At 48.5% G+C, this 12,521-nt stretch overlaps 1 protein-coding gene across 2 annotated transcripts in view; it reads right to left on the bottom strand.

Moving 5' to 3' along the window:
* Positions 1-12,521, bottom strand: part of Reck (reversion inducing cysteine rich protein with kazal motifs) — a 69,778-nt gene continuing 57,257 nt past the window's right edge. For both annotated transcript variants that reach the window (XM_055597675.1, XM_055597676.1), the window contains 7 exons: positions 12,268-12,390; positions 10,604-10,775; positions 6,650-6,842; positions 5,278-5,488; positions 3,937-4,010; positions 2,348-2,503; positions 1-1,492 (listed from right to left, as the gene is read on the bottom strand). In XM_055597675.1, coding sequence (XP_055453650.1) covers positions 1,271-1,492; positions 2,348-2,503; positions 3,937-4,010; positions 5,278-5,488; positions 6,650-6,842; positions 10,604-10,775; positions 12,268-12,390 — 1,151 coding nt within the window. In that variant the 3' untranslated portion in view covers positions 1-1,270. The remainder of the gene's footprint in view (positions 1,493-2,347; positions 2,504-3,936; positions 4,011-5,277; positions 5,489-6,649; positions 6,843-10,603; positions 10,776-12,267; positions 12,391-12,521) is intronic.

Below are 12,521 nucleotides of genomic sequence, written 5' to 3'. Positions count from 1 at the left end.
TTACTTTTATTAAAATAGAAAAGCTTTCTAGTATTTTGCTGTATACTATATATAGGATATACATACAATAAAGTCTAGTATTTTGCAGACATTTAGACAGAAGCAGGCAATTGCAACAGAGGCTACATCAACATCAGCACTGAGATCCTGAGAGCTTTAAGTGCCCACGTTTCAACATTTTGGTATAACAAGCATTTTGCTATATTTCAGAGGGTACATGTAACAATGAAAAATACTTCATGTAAAGTCTAAGTTCAGATGCATACAAACAGGTATTACATTATAGCTTATTTCAAACTGTGAAACATTCAAAGTATCCAATTTCTTAGACAACATGCAAACATTTTAATATTTAGCCTGACATCTTAAATATATAAACCACATTCTTTATAATTCTATATAAAAGGAAAAGCCAGACAGTTTATCCACACTGTGCACATCACAAAAACAAAATGTGTCTTCATGAACAGAAAGTATGGAGCTAACACACATGATTGTCATTTTATAAATATGGCTATTCACCTTCATAATAAAATTTAAAAATCATGTACTATTTACATGAAGTACTAATTATCTTAATTTTTGGCAATTATATAGTAGCAGCAATCGGTTTAAAGTCTGTTATTTAAACTCTCTGAACTTGGTGAGGGCTCACGAGTGTCTGTGGACAAGATGCTCAGAGGCAGTGAGGCTGCCCGTTCACAGGCACAAACTGGCAACCACTGAGAGGGCCACGTGCAAGGCAGGGGCATGAGTGCCACTCGGTCGACATTAGATTCCTGCCTGACATCTCCGTGGAGGGAGCCTGATGGGCCAGCGATGATTTCAGAGTTTTCTCTCCTTCCACGCCTTCACAACAGTGGGGTTTTACCAGCCCTCAGCTTGTAGACACAGAGCAGGCACGGCGGCGGCCTCCCAACGCTTCCAGGAAGACTGGAGCTGCTAGGACAGGAGCCCAGCAGCAGAGGCTCGTCCTTAAAGTGACCATCTCACTGATCAGTGATGGCAAATTTGTTTTGGGGAAGCAAAATGTAAACTGTGGCCCAGGGAACCACCAGCGAGAGGCACCGTCTTCCATTACACTGGGAGAGCTCAATTTATCATTTTACAAATCAAGGCAAAACCCCTAATATTGGCAGACTAAAAAAAAAATACTGTGTGGTGCTAAGAGGTGACATGTGCTTTTGCTTGGCCATCAGCTAGCAGTCCTGAATGTCTTTCACAAGGTGGGACGGCTGGGTGGAGGGATGCTTTGCAGCTTTGTGGGCCGTCAGGAAAGAGTCCAGAGCAGGTGCATGGTGAGGCCCAGGCTGAGGAGCAGAAGCTGGGAGTGGAGGGGAGGCCTGTCCGCACTGGCCAGTGACGGGAGGCTGCGGGAGACCTGCACCTGGGAGATGATGAGGGCGGAGAGGGGCACGTGGGACGCCAGCGTGGGGCTGTCGGAGTTGATGAGGGACTCGATCTTCTCTGCCTCCTTATTGCAGGCCTCTATCTGTAAGGGAAAGACCCTTTTAGTGTGAAACCTCGGAGCTGTTAACAGTCCAGTCAAGCAAACTCCAGGCACATGTCAAAAGGAGACCGGCCTAGAGGCAGCTTGCTCTCTTCTGCCTTATTGTCCTCGTCAGAGGTACAGGTAACTATGGTCTTAACTAATTACACACGTATACGAGCATGAATGGATATCAGAGGTTGCAGTTGACCATTTTTGGTTTGTACCCTACCGTACACTGCCGTCTCAGTGGACGTCACTGTTACAGTCAGACACAAGCACGGGGATGCTTTACCCCTGCTGTGAAGGCGAGGGCAGAAACAGGCAGCTGCAACTGCGGCCTCTACCCCTTCCTTGAGTCCCTGCTACTTTCTGCTGAATTTGGGCCTACCAGTGAGGTTCCACAGCCTTCTCAGCAGTGAGGAAGAAAACACCTAGGGCCCCTGAGACTACCTCTCGTGGACTTAGGGCAGCAGCAGAAGCACTTAACACCCACCAGAAGTACTTTGTTTTGAGCAGGGTCTTGCTATACAGAGCAGGCTAGCTTTGAATTCACGATTCTCTTAACTTAGCCTGGAGAGACTGGAGCTTTTGGCGTGGTCACTGCATGCCCCGTGACACTGCCTTACTCCCCTGGCCTTGGCAGCACCATGATGGAGTGTGCCTGGCTTCAGCCCCAGAACAGTCATTCACAGGCTGCCTTGCTCTTCCTCTTCCGCCCTTTCCAACTCCCAAAGTGCTCCCATTTCCCGGCTCCTCAGTCCTTTCCCACCCCTGGTTTGTGTCCTGCTCTCCCACTGTTAAGTCCCCCAGACTGTAAAGTGACTCAATGGCTGCCCAGCGTGTGCTGAACCCCACCTGCAAAGCTTTTGGATGATGATCGACAGGAATAATCAGGATCACAATTTCTGACTCGATGCTCAAGTATCCAAACACATCACACTGTGGCACAGACACGTGCATGCGGATCTTCTGAAGAATCTCCAGAACTGTTATTGGCTTCTTGTTTGTCACCTGGAAGACATTTCCAGGATCCCCTCTAGGCTACTTTGCTTCGGCGGCAGCTGACCAGGCTCTCTGGCCAGTGCTCTCAGCACCAGGTTTGGCTCTGCTGGACACAGTCCTGTCTCCCAGCGCAGTGGGGTTCGGGCTGCCCACAGAGGTTTGCAGCAACATTAACACTCACCGGAAGTAGTTTGTCTTGAGCAGGGTTTTGCTATAGAGACCAGGCTAGCTTTAAATTCATGATCCTCTTAACTCAGCCTTGAGAGCTTCAGGGCAACTCTGTACCAGCATGCCCGGCTCAGAAGTGCAGTTTATTTATTTAGGTTCTTTTTAGTGAAATAGCACCCCAGATAACTGAAGATGGCCTTGAACTTCTCATCCTCCCACCTCTACCTCCAAGAGCTAGGATCCAGGCTTGCATGCTCCACTTTATCTGTCTGTCTGTCTATGTACTAATTTATTTATTTATGAGAGGGAGAGAGACAGAGACATACACAAGCAGAGGACAATCTGGATGTCATTCCTCAGCAGCTATGGATACCTAATTACATTTTTTTAATTTTCTTTTTATTATGTGCACATGTACCTCGTATGCGTGCACGGATGTGTGTGCAGGCGCCATGGGGTCTGGCGTTGTGGGTGGTTGTAAGATGTCTGATGTAGGTGCTGGCAATCAGATCTGAGTCTTCTGAAGGAGCAGTAAGAGCAGCAGCACTTATGCGCTGAGCCATCCTATCTTGCTTTTAAGATAAGGTCTTTCATTGACCTGGGCTTGAACCACAGGAGTATGGTGGGCCCCACTTGTAATCTCAGAACTGGGGAGGCAGACACAGGAGGGTCCCTCCAGCTTGCTTGCCAGGCAGTCTAGCTGAATGAGACACATCCAGGTTGAGTGACAGATCCTGTCTCTAAACACAAGGCAGAAAGTGACTGAGGAAAACATCCAGCTGAGCTCTCACCAGCCCCATGTGTGCCTCTCAGAAAGCGAGTGCTCTGAACTGGAGGGCCCAGGGAACCAAGTCCTGTGGAAACACTGTCTCTCAATACAGACAGGAAGGGTTCCCCGGGCAGTGGCAAGGTTCTGCCTGTTGCATCACTAGAGCCCTAACTCCCCAAAAGGGAACATCAGGGAAAGGGAAAGATGAACAGACAGGGAAGGTAGCTCCTCCGGGATGGGTACTGGGGTGAGTAGGATGCAGAGACCACCTGGCCCTGGCCATGCTCTTTGAGCTGGCAGGGACATTTCCTAAGAAAGGGTGTGGCAAGAAAATGCACAGGCGCAGAGTCAGCCACCTGGGTGGCAGTCCCTGCTCTGTTGCTTCCGGGCGGCTCTGGGGACCAGGTTCTTTATTTACACACAGGGACCATAATGCTGCTGTCCAGGCTTCCTGAGAAGTTTAGCCATGTACTTTCAACAGTACCTGGAACACAATGCAACTTACCTTAGCAATAGTGTCCAGTTTTTCTTTGTCAAACAAAACCCGTAACATCCCAGCACACAATGGGCAACAAGCCCCTGTAACAGAAACCATTTGTTTGTGTTCAGAATTAAAACAAAGAGAATCCAACATTACTGGTGAAGTGGCCAGCTTCACTGTGGCCTTCACCTGCCCTTCTTGGTGATTTTATCTTCAGTTGTGCTCCGTGACCAACCCAGGATCCTACCTAACATCTGTGTTCACCAAAGTCATCCCTTCTCCCCACACCATCCTCTGGCAATGCTCAGGCTGAGGCGGCTAATCTCATGCCGTAATTAATAGAGTTCACCGCGCAGTTTAGCAGCAGTCCTCCTGCCAAGTCCTCACCACCCTCGTTCAGCCTCACCAGGCAGTTCTGACTTGACAGTTTGGATCTGCAGGGACCCTCATGTCCCTTCTCTAGGAATGTGGCCTCCGGGAGGGCGGAGGCTTCATTTTGTTCACTGCTGGGTGCTTCGAAGGATATCCTGAACCCAGTGGAGGCTCAGTGGATCCCTGATGAGCTTGCAGTGGAAAGCTGGGAGACCCAGAATAACCTGTACTGACCAGGCTTGGAACGGAGGCTCTTCTGTGGCCTGTCTCACTGACGAGCATGGGTATAAGGCAAACTGTTCCCCAAAACTGATGCTCCCAGGTGCTGTGACTACACAACTGAGCTAAGGCAACTCTTGATTACAAATGTTTGTGTTCATCAAAACATGTCAACTATCCATTCATTAATTAATTTGGTTTAAAACAAGTAAAAGCTATGTGTTTAATCCAGTAACCTTAGTTTTTTAAAATTTAAATAGTACTTTACCTGCATATATATTAATGCCTTGTAAAAATTTGCTTGAAAAAAGTTGCCATCCTGTTTTCTTTTTAAGTTTTATAGTAGATGTATTCATTTTGTTTTATGTGTGAGTGTTTTGCCTGTAGGTATGCACGTGCACCAAAGGTGTGCTTGGTGCCAGAGGAGTTAGAAGAGGGCACAGGAGTTACAGATGGCTGTGAGCCACCTTATTGGTGCTAGGAATTGAATCCAGATCCTCTGCAAGAGCAACAAGTGCTCTAACCCTGGGCTGGCTCTCCAGGCCCTGCCATGCTGTTTTGAGAATAATCAGCATACAGGTCTCTAACTTTTTATTTTAGAGAGGCTCTTATACTGTACCCCAGGTCGCCTGTGTCATGGACACTCTCCCTATCTCTGCTGATCACAACTTTTCAGAGTTCACAGACCAGTGAACTCTCTTCTCAACAGCCCATTTTCTGGGGGCGGATCAGCAAATCTAGCCCCACCCCTGCCCACCAGAGCCTGCAGCTTACCTGGTGGGATGATGGGTTTGCAGCCTGTGGCTGAGCGTGGAGGACACTTCACAGCAGCACACTCAGCCACGGCACTGTATTCAGAGAGGACCCCAACAGCCTGGCAGGGCCCGGAGTAGTCAACTGCCACGCGATCCGAGTAGGCGGCACACACACTGCTGTAAGTCTCACCATTGTGCCCACAAACAGGCTCTGTGGCTCTGCAGAAGGGCTGAGGAAAAACAAGCAACTGTTAGCCTGGAAACTCCTATGGAGTATCTGTCTAATTGTTGAGCACAGAGATGATGTCCCTATTTTCAGGAAGTGAAAAGACACAGGCTATAAGTTTTGGGGTCCCTCTAAAGCCCGGGTTGGACTGAGACTGTCTGGAGATAAACTGAAAAGTCTTTGAAACTTCGGCTTGTTTCACCGAAACCAACACAAGATAAAAATGTCCCCTTGTCACTCCTTCACCCAGACTACTACTAGTGGTCACGAAGGTCTGAATAAAAATATTGCTCTTCATGAAAAGGTAGGACCTTGCCATTTCACCCTGGGTGTGAGAAAGGGGGAGGGATGGGCAGAGAGATGGGAGAGGAGACACATTCCAGATCTACTGGGTAATTAGGGATAAACCCGAGAAACTCCCTATATGAGCAGAGGGAACAGGGTGAAGGGGAGGAGCTAGAACAGTCAGTGTCCCTGCAAGCGGGACACCAGCAGCCAGACAAGCTGGAGGACTTCCCTACCACGGACAAAGGGCACGTCCCGTGTTAGTGGTTTGCAGGCAGGTGACGCTGGCCCAAAGGTGGGAATCTCCCAGGAGGGTCGGCACAGAATCAGGGAGGTCAGGGGAAGCTCAAGGAGGCTGTCCAATGAGGTTATTCAATGTGGAAGACTTCATAAGCCTCAAAGACAGATTTCGGCCTAGGTAAAACAAGTCTGAGAGGTTTTTATGTCACAGCAGCATAGTGGAGGGAACAGTGGGGATAGCACTTTCCTTTCTGATTTCCCTCCCTCCCTGCCTCCCTCCTTCTTTCCTTCCTTTTTGGTTTTTCAAGACAGAGTTTTTCTGTGTAGCCTTAGCTCTCCTGGAACTCACTGTGTAGACCAGGCTGGCTTCAAACTCATAGGGATCCGCCTGCCTCTGCCTCCCAAGCGCTGAGATTAAAGGTGTGCGCCAAAACCCGGCCTGGTTTGTTTTCTATGGTGGCCCAGAGAAGTGTGGCAAGATGAACAGCAGTGACCACACAGGCTGTGAAATCCTTCTCAGAGGCCACACTCCCCAGAGTTAACACACTGCTCCTTTCTCAGCAGACCGCTGCACTCTGCTTGTCTGGAGAAGATCATAAACTGACTCGATGCCTTTGGGTTTGGAAACCAAACAACGTACCTGGCAGGGGCCCCTGTAAGAGAGGCTTTTTCCTCGCTGGTACAATGTGCAGAGATTGCTGTGCTCCATGTGGTCTGTGTCACACACAGGATCTCGGACCTGGTCACAGGTGAGCTGTCTGGGCACACACTCATACTGGCTACATCCAAATTTATCAAAAGTTGTCAGGCAAACTTGTGGTTTGGGCACACATCTGAAAATGATGAAAGTAGCAGGTAAACCATAAGCAGGAAGAAACAGTGCTGGGGCAGCAAAGCCCTGGCTGCCGAGCAGGACTCTGAGGAGAGCCAAGGCTAACGGAGTGTATGCAAAGGACAGTAGGATAGAAAATGGCAGACACACTGCTCAGAGGGAATTAGTGGCTGAGCAGTGAGGCCTGGGCACACACAGAAGAGTATGCTCTAACTGGAGCCTCGTGAGCAAGGAGAAAGCAAGCAGGAGAGGCTACGGGAGCAGCCACAAACCCGAGGTGATGTTCTGGGATGTGGGGTGGGGGAAGGTACAAGCCAAGGACTCACGTTGGAGTAAAGTGCCTGATGTGAGACCAAGTGTGGGGTCCACACTAGAGGCAATACTCGGTAACCACACACCATTTTCAGAAGCTTTATTTTAGGCAGCTATTCATGCTGGCCTGGAACTTCCTATACAGAACAGGCTGGCCTTGAACTGACAATGATCTGCCTACTTTCTGGATGTAGGGTTAAAGATGTACTCCACCATGGCTAGCTACATACTTAATTTTTAGCTTGATTAACATGAGTCCATCTTAAGAAAGGCTTCACTTTTTATACTAAAAAATTCAGCATTTAAAAAAATCAGCTTTTACGCCTCCTTGGGGGGGGGGTGATGCTGGGTGCTTATGATCTGCAGGGGTGCTACAGAAGCAAGTCCTTCCAAGCAACCTAACAAAGAAGGCATGGGAGCCAAGGGCACTGGAGAAAACTTGTAATCTAGGGAGAAAGCAATAGATCAAGTTGAGAAAGCGGGAAGAAGAGGGCTGGCCTGAAGGACTCTCAGAGATAGAAGCACACACCTGAATCCCCCAGTTTGAGGCCAGAACCCACGAGGCAGATGCGGCAGCACACACGTGTACTTCCTCACGGGTGGACGGGGCAGAGACAGGAGGCTTTCCCAGGGGGCAGGACAGTGGCAGAAGCCAAGCGGGAGAGCTCGCCTCAAACAAGGCAGGACACAAAGCACAGCTCCTGAGAGCCATTGTGTGGCATGCTACACTCACAAGCATACCACATATACACATATCATACATAAAAACCGTACACACACAAGAATGCTTTTTAAAGGAAGTAAGAGGACGCAAGAAAAGACAATCTCTAAGGAAAATTTAGTAAAATGATCAAAGCAGAGAACTGTTTTGTTTGTTATGTCTGAATATTTAGAAAAATGTCTGGCATATCAGTAGATATTTGAGGGAATACACCATTTTCTTAAAAACAAACAAACAAACAGCCCACAACTGCTTTGAACAGATGACACAAATGATGGATAAAAAGGTGTCCTGGGAAAACGAAAAAGTGTGATGTCATAGTGTACAAAGTAAGGCCCTCCTCCCACACGTCACGTCCCAGGCTCCAAGCTCCCTTCTCAGAGGCAGCCGTCTTACTCATTCCTTACTCTCCCAGGGATAGTTTACCCACTGAAAACTGCTCAGGGGCTGGAGAGATGGCTCAGTGGTTAAAGAGACACATCTCTTCCAGAGGAGCCTGGTTGAGTCCCAGCACCCACAAGGTGGCTCACAACTGCCCAGAATTCCAGTTCCAGGGTTCTGATGCCCTCCTTTGGCATCTGCAGGGACATGAACACAGGCAAACACTCACCCACAGGAAGTTTTAAAGCCCCCAGAGAGAAGGTTCTTGCCCTCTTCAGCCCCTCTTGTATTTATGTTATAATTTTTTGTCTTTGCAAATACAATAGATACAAAGTGGCACACAATTAGTTTTAACTTTCATTTCTGGCAACATGAGGAAGGTTCAGGGTGGGTGATAACTGCTATATATTCCTCAAATCCACTTACTCTCTTATGAATTTATACAGATTGCATTCTCTGGTCTCTCTATGCTGACTGGGTAGTAGAATGTGCCTGGCAGTAGTGACTATGATAACACCTCAGCAGCTGGCTCATGAACGCATCTCAAGAGAATCCTCCACCAAATCCCTTCTCATATCTGCTGGCCAGAAGTAGGGTGGAATGGTAGAGGTGGCAGAGTCACTGCAGGGCGACCCCAAGCCTCTGAGATGGCTAGTGGGAGCCACCTGCTGAACATGCCAATGGGCTTCATTTCTTCTATATATGAAAGAACTGAATTTTGGTGATCTGCATATAATAGAGTTTCTTAAACTTTAATAAAGAAACACATCCCCCTGCCCAGGTGTTTAAGAACCATTCTTTCTTTTTCTGTATCATTCCTTAGCCCATGATCATCACCTGTTTTCACATTAAATTTATATTCTTCACACGGGTTAGGGTTCTTTCTCTGTGACATTCCTCCCAGTCTGTCATTAGTTACCAGCTCCCCCTCCCCCGCTATGAGACTTTCATGTAGCTGAATTTTCAAACTTTTCTTTTATATTGGCATTATATCTAAAAAGGCCTCTCTACTTGGAGATGTAAAGCAACACTATCTTATTCAGGGGATCCACCGGTAGCTCTCAGTTTCGTTTCTGTTGTAAGTTGGTTTTTACTGTCTGCCTGACATAACCAAGAATCACCTGGAAGAGGAATGAATTATCTAGATCATGTTGGCCTGTGGTCATGTCTGTAGAGATTGTCGTGAACGTCCCAAGCGTGGACAGCGCCATTTCACATGTGGGACCCTGGACAATGTAATTGGAGCTGAGAAGCAGCAGGCGGGCAGTACAGACAGGTGGTTAGTCCTCTGCTCCTGCTTGGGGACTGAGCTTTAGGCTCCTGCCCTGCTCCCTTGCTATAATGGACTGTAGCCTAGAACAGACCTCCCTTCTCAAAGCTGTGCTCATGCTTTTCAGGTGCTTTGTCACAGAAACTGAAGTGAAACTAGAACCTCAACCTCTGTGAGGCATGTGTCTGATTCTTTGCTACTTCACTAGATGAGAAAACCTCCCTCTTATCCTTTGCCCGAGTTTTCAAGATGAAGAAGCAACTTTCTGTACAAACTCCTTCATCAGGAGAGAGCTGTGACTCTGGGATGAGCCATGCTCGAGTCTCAGAGGTAGACTCCAGGTCTGGGAGGCTGAAAGCTACATCAGCCACATTTGCCTGGGAGCCACCACATGGGGATCCATCAAGGCCAGCTTACTGTCATCTGGCTTGGTGAGGAGGCTGCAGAGAAGGGAGTCCAAAGCCAGGTAACATCAGATAACAGCAAAGCTGAACTCTCTGAGCTTTCTCATGCCTAACTCTGACAATGCGTGCTCTACTGGAGAAGCCATGAACAGCGACTAACAAGGTGTCCATCCTCTCATCTCCGGTGCTGCCTGCCCCTGTCCTTTCCTTACTCTTTGCTTCAGTTTTATAGACCCCTGAGTTCCCGGCACACACTTCTGCTCCTGCTGCCATCTGACCTCACCTACGCCAGCTTTCCTCCCTAACCGTCCTGCTTTTCACCAGCTTTTCACCTCTGAGGCCCTGGGCCTTCCCTACCCAGCTGCATTGATTCCTCTACATATGCACTCCTAATCCTGCAGCCGGGAAGTTCTACGAAGCTCTTTTTGTCCAGACTCGACACCATTTAGGACAGAGACAACTTTTTTTCTTGAGAGACCTCAACATGTAGCATGCAATGACTTTGAACTCATAATTCTCCAGTGCTCCAAGTGCTGGGATCACACCATGAGCCACCAAGCCCAGGCAGGCTTCTTCTCAATCCACTTTTGCCTTTTTCTAACGTGGGACATACACAGTAGATACTTTACAAGCGATAGTCTGTGGCTGAAAAACAGAAGCAGCATTTGGCTTACCTTTGGCTTTTTGGGCAGAGGTTAGGATTACACGGATCCTTGGAGATACAAGGTCCAAACTCAAACTGATGGTCTTGGAGACCCACACAGCGAGCGATGCAGGCACTGGGGTAAGTGCGTCCATTCTGTGCGCACACTGGGACAAACTGGTCTGCACAGTTACAGGGCAGACCTGAGGAGAGGAAACAGCCTCAAGTGAACACACGCGCTCCCTTCCCTGTGTGCTGATGCAGGCAAGCAACTAACAAACCATGTAAAAATGGAATTGTACATTAACTTAGGAAAAACAAAGACCAATCTCTCTCTGACATAGTTCTATCTATCTATCTATCTATCTATCTATCTATCTATCTATCTATCTATCTACCCACCCATCTATTTTTGAGGCAAGATCTCATTATGTAGCCTCCCAAGTGCTGGGATCTAAGATGTGCACCACCATGTCTGGTTCTGACAGAGATTTTAAAGAGAGTTAAGCTCTGAAAAGCTATGTTTCTATATGACATTCTTTGTTCTTTTCATTGTTATTTATTAGGTGCCTTCAGACACTGACCCAGGTAGAAACAGGGTTATAGGTAGAAACAATAAAGCTCATTTCTCCTGACCTGGTACATCAAACTTGGAAATCAGATAGCTTGGGGGATTTCCTGAATGTTAAAAGATAATACCAAAATAAGACAGCTTTCAGGACTCTCTCTCTAAGTCATGTTTGGACAGAGGCACTGAATACCCAAAAATATGGTACAGTTTTGGGCCAGCAGAACCCTTTAGTTTGCCGGCTAACCTGGTATTGTCCTAATTTACTCCAGAACGGCAGGGACCACACACTATAGGGAACATGGACCCATAGAAAAGCATGTTTTTAAAAGATGCTGTTTATAAATACACAGTATATGACTTCCACCTCAGTCTCTCTGTCGTCCACTCTCATCCCCACATCCTTCTGCAGCTTCTCTAACAGAGTAAACCAGCCTCATCAGAAAGGAGCAGACGAGGGCGAGCCAAGTGCTGCTGACAGCAGCCACAGGGTGAGGCAGCGGCCGCTGGCGCTCACAAGCGGAGGGGCACACTGCACACTTAGCTCTGCTGTCCTCCTCACTGGCCTGCAGCTCTCCCCCTTTTCTTCCAATGGGCTGGCACAGGTTAGCAAATCCTCTTCCCGTCCCTGTCCACCTGTGGCGTCCTAGCCAGCGCAGAGGAGGGGTCAGGCAGAGCTGCCTCCACCACTTTACTGAGGACCCAGGCTCTTTCGTTCTGGGCCATCGGACAGTGCTGCACACGCTGGCAACTACTGCTCTCCTCACCTCACCAGGTTTTGCATCTGCAGGTGCTGGTGTCAGCGTAACCAGGCACCCTCCAGTATGGTAAAGTCAAGGAAGTAGTGCCTGACCCTGTCTGGGGGCCTATGCAAGTCAGTGAGCAAGGAAGGCTGAGAAAGAGCCTGACGAGAAACACACTCGGAAAGCACACGGGTGCCTGAGGCACTAAGACACGGCTCCTTTGTGAACAGGAAGAAGCGGAGATCCGGAGAGGAAGGTATCTTGCTCTCAGATTTGAAATCCATGTACCAGGCACATGTGCAGTTAAAACATGCCTGCACGGCCTCGAATGGAAGATGAGTGCAAAGAATGGCGGCCCTGGAGGACACGGCCGCCCACGGCTACCTGTGAAGGCGCGCCGGTCATCATCCGAGCTGTGCTCACTCAGGCAGAGGCGGGTGGAACACACCAGATTGCCAGCAAAACAGGAACAGACATTGCAGTCAATACTAAAGGAGGCTCCATGACCTGAAAGAAAGCATCAGCTACTCCCGGTACTGAGACACAGACCACAGGGCTGTGACAGCCTCAGTGAATAGAGGTGCCTGCTGCCGAGCATGCGCACCTCAACACGTACACGGCAGCAGAGAACCAACTCC

Source organism: Psammomys obesus, unplaced genomic scaffold (genome assembly GCF_907164565.1).
Source record: "Psammomys obesus unplaced genomic scaffold, mPsaObe1.curated_primary_1811, whole genome shotgun sequence".
Taxonomy (NCBI): Eukaryota; Metazoa; Chordata; class Mammalia; order Rodentia; family Muridae; genus Psammomys; species Psammomys obesus.
Note: the sequence above shows the minus strand (reverse complement) of the source record. Positions and strands in the feature narration are given on the sequence as shown.